The 17,601-nt window shown below is 35.7% G+C and overlaps 2 protein-coding genes and 1 long non-coding RNA gene across 5 annotated transcripts; 2 read left to right on the top strand and 1 right to left on the bottom strand.

Annotated features, from left to right (window-relative positions):
• Positions 1–4,956: 4,956 nt before the first annotated feature.
• lbx1b (ladybird homeobox 1b) lies at positions 4,957–6,285 on the top strand. Its single transcript, XM_060860745.1, has 2 exons — positions 4,957–5,395; positions 5,677–6,285. Exons 1-2 carry the CDS (start codon positions 5,083–5,085, stop codon positions 6,162–6,164), a joined length of 801 nt encoding a protein of 266 aa, XP_060716728.1. The 5' UTR covers positions 4,957–5,082; the 3' UTR covers positions 6,165–6,285.
• A 4,029-nt stretch (positions 6,286–10,314) lies between these two features.
• On the top strand, positions 10,315–14,974 carry cenpk (centromere protein K). 2 transcript variants are annotated; one of them, XM_060860928.1, is made up of 10 exons: positions 10,315–10,470; positions 11,749–11,873; positions 12,128–12,184; positions 12,430–12,493; positions 12,939–12,985; positions 13,085–13,167; positions 13,701–13,799; positions 14,275–14,410; positions 14,514–14,567; positions 14,680–14,974. In XM_060860928.1, exons 2-10 carry the CDS (start codon positions 11,751–11,753, stop codon positions 14,833–14,835), a joined length of 819 nt encoding a protein of 272 aa, XP_060716911.1. In that variant the 5' UTR covers positions 10,315–10,470; positions 11,749–11,750; the 3' UTR covers positions 14,836–14,974. The 2 variants fall into 2 exon arrangements, with proteins under 2 accessions (XP_060716911.1, XP_060716912.1); XM_060860929.1 differs by lacking the exon at positions 10,315–10,470 and adding an exon at positions 11,623–11,630 and having other exon boundaries at positions 11,745–11,873.
• Positions 14,975–15,505: 531 nt separating this feature from the next.
• Positions 15,506–17,058, bottom strand: LOC132839871 (uncharacterized). Of its 2 annotated transcripts, none has more exons than XR_009647768.1 (5): positions 16,969–17,058; positions 16,721–16,793; positions 16,204–16,423; positions 15,820–15,865; positions 15,506–15,644 (listed from the first exon to the last, which is right to left on the bottom strand). It is a non-coding gene; the product is annotated as an uncharacterized LOC132839871 (long non-coding RNA). The 2 variants fall into 2 exon arrangements; XR_009647769.1 differs by having other exon boundaries at positions 16,348–16,423.
• Positions 17,059–17,601: the final 543 nt, after the last annotated feature.

Below are 17,601 nucleotides of genomic sequence, written 5' to 3'. Positions count from 1 at the left end.
TGTTCATTTGTTTTGCACTTCTCGGCCACCGTAGTATATCTATTATTTTATATATGTTAAAAATATTGATCTATTATTTAGGGATTCAGGGATTTCTTGCTTGAACAGTGTGTTTGTCTCTGACACCAGCATCTCTGTGCCCACAATAGATAAGGATGATACTTGATTCCATGGAGAGAGTTTTGATATTCTTTTTTTCCTTAATATCACAATGCAGGACACACAAGGAAATTGTTTATGGAAATCAAATTATTCCTTTGTGAACAATTTCACAATAGAATATAGTGTAACAATGTTTAAACAAGCAGCTATGAGGAAATTATAGAGGAAAATGAAATGACAAAGTGTCACAGTGTGACCACACCTTCCTTTACTTTGAGCTATTTTACTCCAGTTTGTGGAGAGTGTATAGCCTTGTGTGTGTGCGTGTGTGTGTGTGTGTGTGTGTGTGTCGGTGTCAGGAGACAATAATGAATGAAATGCACTGACCCTGAAAATGGGCTTTATAGAAAGAAAGAAGAGGGTAAATCAATCTTCTATATATGGTATGTGTCACACATAACACACACAAGTTGGGCAGATTGGCCTAAAAAGGCAGGTTCAGAGTTCAGATAAAAACCTACATGATTTTTTTTTCCGTTTTATCCATCATAGTGTTTTGCAAAAGCTTCACCCAGTCATTTAACAATTGCCAGTCGATTGCAAGTTTGTTTGTTTTTTGTTTAAAAAAAGTTTTTATAAACGTCTATCAAATTCCATAATTATTATAACTGGGGAGAGAAACACCAATATTTATACAGTTTTATTTGAGCTTGATATATCTAGGAATTTTGAGCTTGATGTAAGCAGGGATTAATATACGTATCGCATTGTTTACGGTCTGGGTTCAATGTCGATGTTTTCAAGGTGAGTTCAAACTAATGACCACTGAGATTATCGGATTAATGTATGACTTATTTGAGTTACTGTCAAAACAAGCTTCCTTTTTCATGCCAGAGTCATGACAGGAGTCTATAATTTTAAAGATCTAAAAGAAGATTAATGAAGCGAAGATTAGGTTGATTGAACTACTAGTCATTTTACAGGCTCCTTCTTCTGAAATCTGTCAAAGTTGCTTAAATTTCTTAGAATTCCAAGAACGATTCATTATATTGATTTGGTTGGCATGACATTCAGTGGATGATGAAATGGGATTCTCATCATTTGCCTTTAAGACACAATCTGGACAATTCCATCTCAAGATGATTTATTGAAAGATTAGTTTATATAGATTGGTTTCATGGCCTATACTGTATATGTAAACATCTGTGTTTGTGGGTTGGATGAATATGAAATAAGAAATGCGTCTGTTTGTTATAAGTCCCATTTACTCGTGACACATTAACAGCTAGTCAACATTTCAGACAAACCTTGTAAAAATAAGGGAAGGAAAATTAATTATCCAGATCTCACTCTGTTCCTGTTCTATTCACAGAAATTTAGTGATCATTAGAAGTTGAAGCCACTTAACTGTAATGTGTATAAATGCAAAATCACAGCAGGAAGAATTACTCAATGAGAGGGACTCGTTGCCTTGAAGGATATATCGTAATTGCTTCTAATGTGAATGATCTTTTAATTTCAAAGGTTAACAAGGCGTATCACGGCACATCTCATAAGACGTGGTTGTTTTTGTAAATTTTCTTTGTAAATATATGGATCAACTGTCTCTACTGGGATTAGTGTTATTTAATTCTGCACATACTGCTCAGATGTTCCTAAAGCCATTCTTTATTTGGACTAACAGTGTGCTTTTACATCGCTTTCACTTCAGGCCAATATGTCTCCTATCCAGTAATGTTATTTGCTGCAGATCATTAAGCACTGAAAAACAGAACAGAATATGCCTCTAGTTTTCTGTTCATCTACTGTTGATGAGCTTTTGCCAGGAGTAATGTAACCTTCTAATTAGAATAAAATTAGAATCTAATCATTCCGTAAGCGTAAAGCACTGAGGGAATGTTATGTTTCTCCTGCATGCAGATACCATGTACTCAAATGTTCTGTGCTTTCAACTTCACTGAAAGGCCACAGTTATGACTTACTTTTACGCCAATTACAGCCTGAGGTCTGGATGAGCATTTGCTAGTGGGTAGTAGTCTTCGATCAATGAAACATGAGAGCTCAAAAATAAATAAATAAATAAATAAATAAATAAATAAATAATAGAAAGGAAATAAAGGAAAATAACAGGCAGACATTTGAGGAATTTTTTTCTAGTTCCAACAACTTTCATGTTCATTTTGTGTTTTTATTATTTTACTAACTGGAAATGATCCGCTTCTGTTTGAATTAAATTTCTGTTCATGAAGGTATTGTTCTTGTCCTTAGTGGTTTCATCAATCTTATATAACATACAAAAAAAGAGTAGATTGTCCAAGAAAAATTTAAGTTGTGTATTGGTAGATGTTATTTTTTCTTTTTTTACTTTGTAATAATCAGACTTTGAATATTAACTTGAAATGTTAACAGCTACATGTTACTGTTGAAATCTCTCAGCGTACTTTTTCTCTCTCTCTGTCTCTCTGTCCAGGCCCTGTCCAGGCCCAAACCTTTTCTAGCAAAACAGTGTTCCTGTGCACATAGCAAGATCCATGAAGACATGTTTTGTCAAGTTTGATGCAGAAGCCCTTGAGTGTCCTGCACAGAACCCTGACCTCAAACCTCTGGAATGAAATACAACGGTGACTCTTCACCTGACATCGTTGCCTGAACTCACTAATGCTATTGTGGCTGAATGATCACAAGCCGGGGGGCACGGTGGCTTAGTGGTTAGCACGTTCGCCTACCACCTCCAGGGTTGGGGGTTCGATTCCCGCCTCCGCCTTGTGTGTGTGGAGTTTGCATGTTCTCCCCGTGCCTTGGGGGTTTCCTCCAGGTACTCCGGTTTCCTCCCCCAGTCCATTGGCATCTCTGGAAAATTGTCCGTAGTGTGTGATTGCGTGAGTGAATGAGAGTATGTGTGTGTGCCCTGCGATGGGTTGGCACTCCGTACAGGGTGTATCCTGCTTTGATGCCCGATGACGCCTGAGATAGGCACAGGCTCCTCGTGACCCGAGGTAGTTCGGATAAGCGGTAGAAAATGAGGGAGTGAGTGATTGATCACAAGCCACACTCCAAAATGTTTTGGAAAGCCTTCCAAGAGTGCAAGGTATTATAACACAAAGCATGACCTCCTTCTTCTTAATGCCTATAGTTTTGGAGTGGGATGCTCAATACTCTTTTGGGCAAACACTTATGTCCTGACATTTAGATCAGCTCTGAAAAGTGAAAAATGGGTAGGCAATTTTAAATAGAATTCTAGTATATTTAAACTTAGAACAAATATAGATGTGCTGTACAAGGCTCAGTGGTATGTGACCCTTCTATTATATCAGACAATTTATAAATGATCTTTTTTGTTTTCACACCAAAATGACAATAAGTTGGAGGCTGCTCATAACACTAATTAATGTTTCCTACATCGTTGTGTGTGTGTGTGTGTGTGTGTGTGTGTGTGTGTGTGTGTGTGTGTGTGTGTGTTGACCTGTTTGCCTGACCCTCTCACCATGAGATTTAAGTGGCCATCCGAGGCATATTGTCTCTTCAGATCATTCAGATCCTTTATGCAGCGCATGCTGAGCACATATTGTAGTGCATGTTTAGAGTGCTGAGGTACTGACAGTTTCCACATTTCTCTGTGTGAGGTTGCCAGATGCTTCTCACTCAAAGAAGACATGTAAAATGTATGCTTGTGAATCTAAGTATTAATCCAAAACGTGCAGATTTTAACATTACAGCTTAATAAAGCATAACTAAAAGAACAATAGAGAGAAACCATATTGATAGCTGTGCTTCTGTCTAAGAATGCTCTTTGCATTTGGATAAAAATATGACCTTATAAGTAACTGCATTATCCATAACAACCAATCAAAGAAATAATATTCCTTTATAAACTTTATTTTTATATTATATTATATTATATTATATTATATTATATTATATTATATTATATTATATTATATTATATTATAAATAGATTTATCTATTTTAATTAATATATTATTATTATTATTTAATAGTAACAATAATAATAATAATAATAATAATAATAATAATAATAATAATAATAATAATGCAAAAACTTTAGTAATAGCTTTAAATAAAGAATTTCCTAATATCCTACAGTAGTACTTCAGGATTATTTATTTGTATATATTTTTATATATTGTAATATATATTTATTTTTAGATATATGATATGCTTAGGTACTGCACTACATGTCACACTGCTACCAGACTTCTTGTATCCTTGTTGTATCAACACTTTTTCTTTCATAATTATATTTATGTATCCACCTTTTTACATGTTCACACATTCCAACATGTTTTTAATGTTGTGTTTTTTGAGGGTTGTAGGGTTGTCTATTTAACCCTAGATTACTTTAAGTATGGGATGGGAATAAAAAATTATAAAATAAATAAGATTTTTTAAAATAAATAAAATAATAATATAATACTCTTGTTATCACCCCAAAGTTTATTATTTCCATAGACCCGCATTTCTTTAGGTGTTGCATTCACTGGGAATGAGTTGTTACTATTATACAAACCATAAAGCATTACAATGAGCGCATTAATATAATCCTGTAGTCTGCACTTATTGTCAGAGCTGCTGTTGCAGACAATTAATCAAGGAGTCCTGACCAATCAGATTGTAGAATCCAGCAGCGCTGTATTGAAGGTCTCATTGCGCGTAACTCCTCCTACGAGACGTGCCCGCTAATTAAGGAACCTCAAACTGCACCATTTTCTTTCCAAACAGCGCAAAGTGTTCGTGGAGAAAGAAAGGAGAGGCAGAGCCTCCATCTGCATACTGCAACATTTTTTTTTACCTACCATATTGTGTGGATGACATCATTGCAGGAAGAATGCGCATCGTCTTGAAGGCATCTTGGCTCTGGATTCACTTTGACAGGCTTTTCGTTTGAGATCAAGAACATGACTCCAGAGTGTCTACTCGAATGTCGACTGAAGTACTAATGAGATATCTTCGAATTTAGAAATGAACCCGACTTTTGATACCATGCCGTCCGCCAAGGTGCACATGAACAAGGTGATGCGCGAGGGCTGTGAGCCAAACTCGTTAGAGCGACTTCCTCCTTCTGCGAGCTGCAATAAACCTCTCACTCCTTTCAGCATCGCAGACATTCTCAGTAAACCCAGTGAGGGCACAAGGGCTCACCTGAGTTCACCTGTGCGCATCAACCGCCGCGTCACGTCTCCCGTGAGCCAGACGTCACCGCTGTGCGCCCTGCAGGAGCTGACAAGTAAAACCTTCAGAGGTCTGGAGAAGGGTGTGATCCAAGCAGCAGAGAGTAAGCCACAATAAAGAATAAATCATGTAGCACTAGATTTTAGGAGACGACGAAGAAGAGAGGAAGTATACAGATAGACAAGCGGAATTTGTATGTTCTGTCTGAACACTTGCAAATAATAATAAAAGAAAACAGCAACAATATTATTAATAATAATAATAATAATAATAATAATAATAATAATAATAATAATAATAATAATAATAATAATAATAATAATAGTTAGGGTTAAGGTGTCAAATGTGTAAATTTTATATGATTAATCTGTGTATATTTTGCAGGTAGAGATGGGCTCAGTGTTTTAGGCCAAAGGAGCAATCCGAAAAAGCGCAGAAAGTCCAGGACAGCGTTCACACACCACCAGATTTACGAGCTAGAGAAACGTTTTCTGCGTCAGAAGTATTTATCTCCCGTGGACAGAGACCAGGTCGCGCAGCAGCTGGCGTTAACCAATGCGCAAGTCATCACATGGTTCCAAAACCGCCGCGCCAAGATGAAGCGGGACATGGAGGAGCTGAAAGCAGACGTGGAGTCGGCCAGATCAGTAGGAGCCGTGCCTTTAAAGGAAACAACCGCACTGGGTGAGCTGGAAGAAAGTACTACAGAAAGCAAGGGACACATGGGAACACAGTGGTCCTCTCAGCTTAGACACGAGCTGCAGAGCGCGCACAAATTGTGCATGTTGCGCTCCACGTCGTCCTCCTTTTCAGACCACACAAGTCACACTGAATCTGAAGACGAGGACGTGGAAATAGACGTGGATGACTGATTGCTCACCCGGGTGGTGCGAGATAATAAATGACAGACTGCTCCAAATCTGCTTTTTCATTACTATTTCTGTTCTGTTTATAATATCATGGATGAAGATATTCTCACATTTCGTCATGCTGTGTCTATACTCATGTCGTTTCACTCCCATGTTTGTGCGTGCGGTTTGATTTACAGTCTTTATGGGATTCTGATGCAACAGAACAAATGACTGAACTCATCTAAGAGTATTTATAACATGGGTTTATCCTGTTTGTACAATGAGGGTTGTAGAATATTGTCGGATCAAAACCTATTACCTCTATAAGTGCCTTGAATCTTGGCATTGTTTTATTTTATAGATTTCGTTTTAATGTGTTTTTTTATAATAAAACTGATTATTTACAAACAATTCAAGTTGTCTATATTCTTATTCGTGTTGCTGTTATTTTTATATATTATAATTATTATTAATTATTATTTCATCTCACTAGCAAACAAGGAGGATTAAGTTGTGTTTGATTTAAAAACGAATAATTCTTTTCGCACGAATTAATCCGTACAAAACAAGCTGCTCTTGTCACCAGAGCGCATGAGTCAAATCATTTTATTCTGAGTTCAAATTAAAGTGTTTTAGTTTTAGCTTTTTTTAATATGTTTTTCAGGCGATCACATAACAGTCACATAATAAGAGATAAAAAAAACTCCTGCTTTACCTTATAGGAACAAATCTGGTATGAGAAAGTGTTTTTTTGTTTTGTTTTTTCTTTCCTTTTCTTTCTGGCCAGGTGCATCTTTTACTTCATTAGACATGTTTGTCATTCTAGTTAACTAACAGTGTGCAGCCTGGGGGTTAAAAAAAACAGTGTGAAAAAGATAACAAAAAAACGTGGGCATACTCTTTAGCAAACGCTAAGTGCCGCATCTTTCTTGCCTTATTCGTTTTTCAGGCATTCTTGCTATTGTTTCTATTCTGTTTCAAAGCAGTTGGCTGTGCTTTCTTCTTTCTGTTCCCTCTATAAGCGTGTCTCGGCTTTTTGACCCGGCATCGTGTGTTTTGCCCATTCGGGGCCGAAATTTATGTGAGAAACACCAATCTGGGAGTCTGCGGAGAAAGGAAGCCACAAAAACCACAAAGTTTGGGTCCAGTTTGTCTCTCTTGCTTTTTTGTTCGCGCACAGACGAGGCCGTAATTTTGGCCTAAAAAGCATGAAGGCTGATGTGACAAGTGTGAATGGCTGAGAAAGAGCCTCCTGCGGCGCGCCATACTGAAACAAGCGCGTCCCGGCGCATGGATAAAGACGCAAACGCTTGCGGGCCATATGGTTTTTAGAAATTTCCGCACAATTTCAGACAATTTGATGGATTGCGTTAACCCTTCCTTTTAAAACCGTTTAACACTGCACAGACAAAAGGCACATAGTGGCTTTTTACCGTACAGAGGGCATCTGTACTCATGAATGTCCGCTCTTTTCTTCTCCTTTTTAAACCCAGCATTTTTGAACAAGTCAATGAATTACAATGAAACTCTCTCTCTCTCTCTCTCTCTCTCTCTCTCTCTCTCTCTCTCTCTCTCGCTCTGTGTGTGTGTGTGTGTGTGTTTGGAGGATCTGTAAATTATATGGTTAACTTTTACTTTTTCTCACAGAAGATTGTCCCCTTATTTGACTTCTATTTTCATCTGAGGTATTTGAATGGCGGTGTTAAAGGGAAGTCTTTGTTTATTCGAGATTTGTCTTCGTTTAAAATAAATAAATAAATAAATAAATAAATAAATAAATAAATAAAAATTTAAAAAACACTGCTTAGGTAGTGTGATTGCTTAACCTCGGGACTATAGGAAAACAGAGAACAATGAAAAACGATCTGAATTTTTATATTATTATTATTATTATTTTATTATCATTATTGTTATTATTAGTAGTAGTAGTAGTAGTTGCTGTTGTTGTAGCAACAGTAATAGTAGCATTGTTTTTGTTGTTGTTGCTGTTTACAGAAAAGTTACAATGTTGACTCTGATATTACAAAATTACAAAATCTTAGAGGCAACATAGTCTGAAAGTACATTTTCTAATGTTTGAAAAAAACGTGTAAATGTGAAGTTGCTGAGAAAAATCAATATGAATCTTGAAATGTCTGAAAACATAATTTCAGAATTCAATAATTTAAATTTGAAGTTAAAGAATTTCGGAAATAAATATTCAGGCCCGAGACATTCAGTGTAAAAGATCCAGGATATTGAGAAAAAGCAAACAAACCACTAGTAATCAAGTAGCTTATATCATGTACAATTTTCTGAAATCAGATTAAATACTATTGTTAATTGTTTAACTAGTCATCATTACAAGAGATCAAGCTATGCTTTAACATTTTAGAGACACTTTAAGATATGGACATTGATGTATAGTGAGGTTCATTGATGTATACAGATTGAGTGAAGTAACTTTAGCCTTTAACACAAAAGTTCCTACAGCATTTCTTCTAGCACCATTTTTTAATTGTAAATCTGTTCAAACAAAATGACTAGGGAAAAAGTTACAAAGTCACTCAAATACTGTATATTGTACATTTATTATTTTAGCACACATTGTTAGCTACATTTACAGCATTTAGCAGACACCCTTATCCAGAGTGACTTACAACTGAGCAACTGAGAGTTAAGGGCCTTGCTCAGGGGCCCAGCAGTGGCAGCTTGGTGGACCTGGGGTTCGAACCCATGACCTTCTGATCAGTAGCCCAACACCTTAACCACTGAGCTACCACATCCCCCTGCAGTGATTTGCATTTCTTGCACATTCTGTAAGTGTTCACTCCTGGAAAGCACCAGGACCTGACATCTATGACCTTGGACCTTAAAGTCATGTGCTGCAATGTTACTCAGGAACCTTTCTTTTTTTCTGTCTGTGATCCTTACTTGCTGTAGGAAGAAAACCTTTGTTCCAGTCCTGAAGAAATTCACTTCCTCCAGCTTGAAAAACTAAAACCCATGTGACACTGACGTCCATTGTTAAGTGCTGTGAGTTGATGGCCAAATCTTTCATTTGCTCCAACCTGCCTGTCTGATATGACTCCCTGTAATTACGCAACTACTTGAGAATGCTATTTATCATCTACAGCTCATTCCCAGCAAGTTCCTTACCCAGCTACAGGGCCTGGGTCTAGACCACAGTCAGGAGCAAAGAAGCCTCTACAGGACAATTATGTAAAACAATAAAAAAAAAGAAAATTAGGCGTTTCCACCAGAGCATCCAAAGGCACACGAAACTTAAAAGTATTTACTTTCCCCAGGTCATCAGACTTGTAAAGAGTCAATGACATCATAGCACATACTGTACTATACATTAAACTGTAAAGATATTGTAAATTGCTTTTTAATCAGTTACTATGTATACATCATATAGTCATTTATACTACATTTAGTATTTTTATTGAATGTTTTCAGGAATCTTTTGCCTATTTTTGTGTATTCAAAGTTTTTTTTTGTTGTATATTTATATATTTTAAACTGTATGTTAATATACATTTATATGGTCAAAAAATATGTGAACACCTCTGGACATCACACCCATTTATTGAAATCACATGATTGTATAGATGTCTTTGTATACTAGTGCGTACTCTAAACAGTCTAAACCAATTAACAATGACCACAATGTCCAGTATTTGTCGGTGGGGATACATATAATAAGAATATACAGTTTTCCATGTGCTAACTCTGCAAATGACAAATAAATACTATATTTGTATAAACACATTAAATTAATTAATTAATTAATTAATTAATATAATAAAAAATATTATATTTGTATAATACATATTAAATAAATAAATAATTGTATTTATATAACAATAAATACTATATTTGTATAAATACATATTAAATAAATAAATAAATAAATAAATAAATGTATCTATATAGAATAAATACTATATTTGACAAATAAATACTATATTTATTTGTGCTTGTTCTTTTTTTTGTTTGTTTGTTTTCTTAATGTTCCACATTTTAATTTTTACGTTTCAACATTAAACATAATGTGTCATATTTTAGCTAGTTGAATAAGTGGGTGACTAGCGAGCTAACCATTGATTTATTTTATTTTATTTTATTTTGAGGACTGCGCACATGCTGCGCCGCCATTACGCTCATGAGCGTACCAACAGGAAGTACGTCACGGCGGTCTAGCTGGCGGTATTTTTGTTTGGATGTGGCGAAAAAACAGCTATAGACGAAGCATGTAAACTTTCTAAAGATATGTCAGAGATCTTGAATATTACCTAGAATACATTATCCTTAAAACTGTTTAAAGGTTTACAGTCCAACTGCGGTAAGTGTATTTTGCGGTAAACGCACTTGGTACGTTTCTTCTTAATAGCCTAGTTAGCTAGCGACAAAATAAGTGGTTGTGTCCTGATCAGCAGTTTAGTTCCTATGCCAAGTGCCCTACGTAGGGCACAAACAAACACGTAGTACACTCAGTGTAGTGCACTTTATATAATATAACGAGGTGTTTGTAATCGACCCTTACTCCTCATAATGGCTGCCTTGGCTTGAGTTTTGATGAAGTTAAAAGCTAACAGGCTAACTGAGGTAATTAATTAGCATATTAGCTTAAAGGTAAACTCGTGTTAAAAATTAATAGAAAAAAAGAGAAACGCTTAACATAAATCAGCAGAAGGGAGAAGAAAAAGACTTTAATGTAAAGAAGTAAAGAAATACAAATTAATATAAGGCTTATTTCTAAATATAAATTGTATCAAGAGTGACCAATTTGTTCTTTGTATTTTAGATTTTAGATTATTATTATTGTTATTATTATTATTATTATTATTATTATTATTATTATTATATAAGTAATTAATAAAAAAACAATTCCTAATAATAATAATTATTATTATTTATTAATAATGAATAAAAATAACTATTATTATTATTATTATTATTATTATTATTTATATACTGGATGCTTCATACCATGTGTTTAAAAAGTTTTCTGTGAGAATTTAGCTCTATGTAGCATGTTGTCATTGTTAAATATTTTCCTATAACCGTATGTTCCCATATGCTTTATTCCTTACATATATGAGAAGGATAATTGAGTAATAAATAATAAACTGTTCTGTACTAGAGTAACAAATATTGTCAGATGGATCAAGTGAGAAGTTTACGGCATACAACAAAGTGCGGTGTAAATAGTTCACGGATCAAAGTTTTTAAATGAGAGTATGTAGTATTGTATCTTATGATCAGTCATGATTATCCCAAATGAACTCAATCAACTCAATAAATTGTGATTGAACTATTATGTAACAATTATCCTTTTTGGGATAACGCCAATGATATCAGTCCTCTGTTATTTGTCACTAGTTCAAACTGACTCACCTGACAAGGCAGATTAAAAAAGTTTACTGTGTCACAGTCTATATGAGGGAAGTGTATTTAGACTTTGACTTTTCAGACCACTGTGTATGACGACACACTAATGTGATATGTACTCTATAGCTTTATATTTAGCTCTATAGCTATGTACTCAGTAACTTCTAGCTTCCCACTTCTCCTCATTTTCACCTTTTTTTAATATATTTATTTTTATTTACACACTCAGGAATGGAACAGGAGGTCGAGGCTGTCAAGGCTGCTGCGGTGCCGCTCCTCTCGTCAGGTTGTGCAGAGGCAGTGCGGGACGAGCTGCTGGATGAGTGTGAAGAACACTTTGAAGTTTTACAACAGGTCATTTATCTATTTCTCATTTTATAAGTGTTATTGTATTTATTTTTTTTGTTTGTTTTTAACAAAATTGTGGACTGACATGAAGGGGAAAAACTAGTCCTGTAGCCACATCATATTAGTAACAAACAAGCACATGATTCAGGTTTCCTAAGTGCTATAGTGTAAGAATGCAAAACATTATACATTAAAAGCATAAATAGAGATTTTTAATGCGTAATTGCTTGTTGAGTTTATCCCATAATTATCTTTTTCAGCTTCAAAATGAAATCATCTCAGCCGATGAAGGGTCTGGGGACGGAGAGTCGAATGAGGTGAGGCTCATGTATTCATGTGTCTGATATTGTTAAAGCAATACGCAAATGAGGTTCTACAATGTGGGTAAAATTGAACTGAAAAAAAAAAACCTTTCATAGCATTAATCTTATTATTTTTTTTAAACTGTATTTTGTTTCAGTCTTGCAAAAAGCCAATATTTTGCACATTTACTGTAGATTTTAACATCTAATGCATGAGGTAGAATGAATTACTTTCCACTGAACCCTTTTCCTCCGGGCAGGCAATGAATCGTTTGAATGCCATCATGGTTGAGCTGGAAAAGTGGCAAGAAATGGAGCCAAAATGTAAGTCATTATTAATTAGCTTTTATTTGTCTTGCTCATTTAATTATATAAGGGGGAGAAAGTAGCTTTACAGACATCCAGGTGTTAATTTAGATCCCTATTGGACAATTCGGAAGTGACAGTGGCAAAGGAAAAGCTCCCTTAGAAGACATGAGCTCCTCAAGAAACTCCAAATGTCTTTTAGTGGAATTCTAAATCATTATAGTATTCATGTGTAGAAGAGTAAAGACAAACAGTACTAAATGTATGGAAGGCAGTTCAGTATGAGCAGATTGAGAATAAGTGTCCTGGGATGAGCACTTTATGATTCCAGCAGATTTTTAGGAAGTAGAAATCAGCAGATTATGGGCGAGATGATCCACTGAAGGAAGGCTGAGCTTTGGGAATACACTGCTTATAGGAAGTACAAATCAATATCAACTCTTCTCCTGCTGTGTGTTACCAGTACTGTCAACAAACCCTGACATTTTACTGACCATCGGACAGGAAGAGGTGAGCTGTCCTCCTCTAGAAAAAAGCTTTTACAGAAAATTAAATTTTTTTTCTTTCTTGGTAACCCTTTTTTTTTTTTTTTTTTTTTTGGCCATTTAGCTGCAAAGACACAACCATCAGCTAAAGATGGTCCTTTCCTGCTCCCAAGCGAGGAGAGATGCCTTAAAAGACGTTTTGCAAAGGTGTCCTTCTTTTTAGTAACATTAAAGATTATCTTACCAAACCTTATACCACAGTGCTGTTCAATACTTGATTCTGATTGGTTGGATGCTGTTGAAACTTTAGTTGATTTTTAATTTCTTTTAACAGCAGTTCTGTCTCAACTAGTATCACAAGTAGACAATTTACCATAATATAAGGCTAATAATGAACAACGTTTTTAAAAATATATTTAGGAAAATCGTTTAAAAATGTCAATATGATGAAGTGAGGGGATCAAGTGCTCATTGTGCAGTAACATGAGCTGCAAGTAAGTTAATTATCATCATTAGACTGCTGCTGTGGTGTGAGAAGAATAAAACACTTCGGCACATGCAGTTATCCTTAAATAATCAGTGTCCATCATACAACATGAGACAGCACACCATCTTATTGGTGATCATTTTCTATAGCAGTTCACTCCTGAGTATTTTAGTGTTTTAACAACCATTACTATTACCTGTGTGTTATTGTTGATGTACAAAGATTACAGACATTTAGCTCTTGTTGTTTTTAGAGAGCAGGCATGGCTGGAAGAGAAGAAAGAGGTACTGAGAGCGGTGTCCGAACGAGTCGTAACGTTACGTGAGGAAAACGAGAAGCTGACGGAACACAGGTACCGAATGTTGTGCTAAAGATAAACCTTAGTCAAAAAGTAATCTTATTTACTTATCTTGGGAGCATTTTCTGTTGGCTTCGTGCTGACCTGAATGGAAGAATATATCTAAAAAAATACAAAAAAACTTAGGAGCTAGGGAAAGTCTTGCATTCGGTAACAAATGTTTCTGAATCTTTTGTTTTAATCAATGCCTGAGTGCGTCTGATGCTGGGATATCTGTTCAGAAAATGTCCCGGGGATCAGAGCCCCATTCCAAAGAACTGAATATTGTATACCTGTTAGACAGGATATGCTTTTGTAAATGCAATGCCGGACGTGGATCTGTTGTAATGATTCCTTAATCCTCTTAATCCAGGGCTTTTAATCTAGCAGAGAAAGGGACTGTGTGACGACGCGTGTTCTTTCAAACAAATCGTCCAGAATGAAGTGTAACGGATCATTTGCCCTTCAGTTCCTTTCTGTTTCCCTACAGTATTTTACAGGACATGAAGAGAAAAATCACTAAGGTGAAGGATTATCACGGCACGCTCATGGAGACGCTGAGCGACATGTTAGCTGAGCATTTTCCTCTCCCTGGTCAGTCAGCACTTGGCACCAAGAAAAAGAAGGTGTGTTTTCTTGTTATTCCCTGATGCTGTATCTGTGACAGCACTTTTTTGGAAATGGCAAACATTTGCTTCCAAATCATTGTTCTTTTGTGTGGTCTCACAGGGTGTTGTTCCAGATTATGGACAAAATCTTATCCCACTAAGTGAGATCCTTGAGGTACGTCTGCGTCTCGGCAGTTAACATTTATTATTGTTATTATTATTATTATTATTATCATCATTATTTGAGTATATCATTATTGGTGTATATATTATTTTGTCTAATGCAGCAACTAACAAACAAAACCCTGGAAACTCCTCACGAGCCCTACGTGACCATTGATGACTTCTTCTGGCCTCCGTACATAGAGATGCTTCTTCGAAACGGAATTGCAGTCAGACACCCAGAGGACTGCAATAAAATCCGGCTGGAAATATTCCATTAATTTTTTTTACCTACTGATCAGGCTTAATCAAACAACCCATCATGAGACATATGTACAGTCCTTTATGCACTTGTTTTTTGTTTGTTTTTTGGTGTGTATTTAAAAAGCAATCTGGCAAATAAAATAGCTGAAAATGTCACTAATCGTCATCATGATGTATCTCAGTGTTGTCATGTGACCACAATGTAACCCATTTTTGAAAGAAAGGGATAAAACGGGATATTTCATATAAGGATTGGAGGTTAAAGGTTAATAAAACACGTTTGCTTATGTATATTTAAATAAGGACACACAGTCAGACTGTTTTGCATATTTGACTGTTGAGCTCATATTTAGTGCACTGTATGTCTTATGTTGCTGACCTCTAGTGGTAAAAGTGCAAGAACTTCTTTAACTGTGTCTTAAATAGTTGTCACACAGTCTAATAAACAGCCTGACCTGATCCAGCTTCTAAAGCAATGAAATTCCACTTTTTTATAGATACTTACACATAAAAAGTCTTGACACAAAAGGAAACTGCTGGAAAACTTGTATATATATTAATTTATTTCTGAGAATGAAACTAAGTGGTTACACAGCACTTTATAGGAAATGACATCAACAGCTAACTAGGTCTCAAGTAGCTGCGTATACATCAGTGTTTATTTCAGGTAAAGCGTGTCGGTTCAAGATGTGTTGTAATGTGGCAGCCTGCAACTGCAAACATCCGACTGAAAGCTCTCTGTACCGATCCAGCTTCCAGTCAGATGATGTTTACAGATGCCTCACTACCCAGACGTCCTGTTTTCCTACTTGTCAAAGTCAGGAATCTGTGTGACAAACAAAAGAAAGGTTTATTCATTTAATTGTATATACAGACTGCAGGATAATTAGGTTATCACTCTTATACAGAAATGATCTGTTTTGAAGATCCCAAAAAAAAAGTCTTGAATTCTAATTAAATGCTTTTGATTAAGAGATGTGTGTTAAACTGAGGTTAACTACCTGGCAGACAGGAAATGCTCTTGCTGGTGACCTGGAGTTGTTTCGTCTAAATTATAAATACACATCAAACGTTTCTTATGTTAGTTAATTTAAAGTGTTATATATTTCATCACCCTGATTGTTGGTCTTAAATTACTTGTAACCTAGAGTTAATTAAATCATTTGAAAAAAATGTAATTAACTTTATTTTCCTAATACAACTTTCTTTGTGGAGCTGCTGTGTGAAGCAATATATGATTCGATGAACTTTTTTTGTCCTCAATATTAGTTCGATTGCTTACAATAAATAGCATGCATAGGTTAGGGTTAGGGTTACATTAAACTTTTTCACATTTTGTAGTGTTGCAGCCTGAAACTGAAATGTGTCAAAATATTGCTCATCACCTGAGAATACCATTTTCACGATAAAGCATGGTGGTGGAATCATCATTTTGGAGATCCCTTTAATGACTCCAAGCACAGAACACTCCTTTATAGTAAGAGTCTAACACTTGGTTAAACATTGATCCGGTCAATCCTCAGACACACCTTGGTTTAGTCATTTAACCCAAAACACAGTCACATCCACAAGGTCATATTCAGCATGTGATGTCCAGGTGAGTCCCTACAGGAAAGAGGTGGGCAACAATCTTACATCAGAAAATGGCTGATTTGCCCTTGATTTGTAACAGATGACTAACAAAATGGTTCTGTGTAGCTTATTCCAGACCACATAGATCAAAGGAGTCAGGAAAAAAAATGATTAGAAATATTCAACATAATAATATAAAAATAATATTATTTTTATCCTTAATGCTATTTCCCTTGCATGCATGCACAAGTCAAAAACTAATAGGTTATTTTATGAACCTAATGCATTGTTTTAATAACTTGATAACACTAATGTGTGTGTCGTACTCACTTTTTTTAGGGTTTGTCCCATCATGCGCGTCTCAGGTCCCATCACTGAGTCTCGTGCGCGTCATTTAGGGAATCTGTATAAATGTAAGTTCACGTAAATTGACTAATCACGAGATGGCACTCTATCACATGCAATTTAGTACAGAAACTGCTCATAAAGATAGAAATCAGCGTCACTGAGATGCATTAGGATTTCAGCAAAGGGTCGAGTTTTTCTAAATTACAACAAACATGTATACTCGTACTTACTTATCCAGGTTGATCGAGTTTTCTTTTGACCTTTTCATCTTTTTCGTGAACCTCATGCAAGGCACGGTCGTGTCATTGCGAGCAGACAGATCAGGACAGAAAGCACTGAATATGCGCATGCGCACGTAAGTTGACCTTCATGGCATTATTAGTTTTCTCCTCTCTGTCACTTGGCTGACGTCACTTTTATGTTTTCATGATGTAACAGGCTATTCACTATGTCTGATTTCTCCAGATTATCTGCTCATATAATCATCGATCCACATTTTTCGACCTCTTTGATACAGCAATTGTGAGGTTGCCAGATTGGATAGACTCAAATCAATCAGTTTAAAACCAGGTAATCCAGATCAGACTTAAATCTTTCAGATAGACTAAAGTAAACCTGTCTTAAGAAAGGCGTGCTTTCAGTTAAAACGAATTAGTAATAATCACTAACATTCATTTGTTACATTTTCAAGGATTCCCCCCTAACAGAGAATACAGGGAACATTCACATATTCTTTTTCATAGTATTTTTTTCTCATGCTTTATGTGTTTAATTCAACTGTTATGCCTTATCTCTATTGCTGTATCGATTATATTAATTTGTCTTCACTCCCAAATATAATACCTGCTCTTCGGTTACATTAA

The sequence above is a fragment of the Tachysurus vachellii genome, chromosome 24, assembly GCF_030014155.1.
Source record: "Tachysurus vachellii isolate PV-2020 chromosome 24, HZAU_Pvac_v1, whole genome shotgun sequence".
In the NCBI taxonomy this organism is placed as follows: Eukaryota; Metazoa; Chordata; class Actinopteri; order Siluriformes; family Bagridae; genus Tachysurus; species Tachysurus vachellii.
The sequence above is the reverse complement of the archived record's forward strand: the minus strand, read 5'-3'. Positions and strand labels throughout refer to the sequence as shown.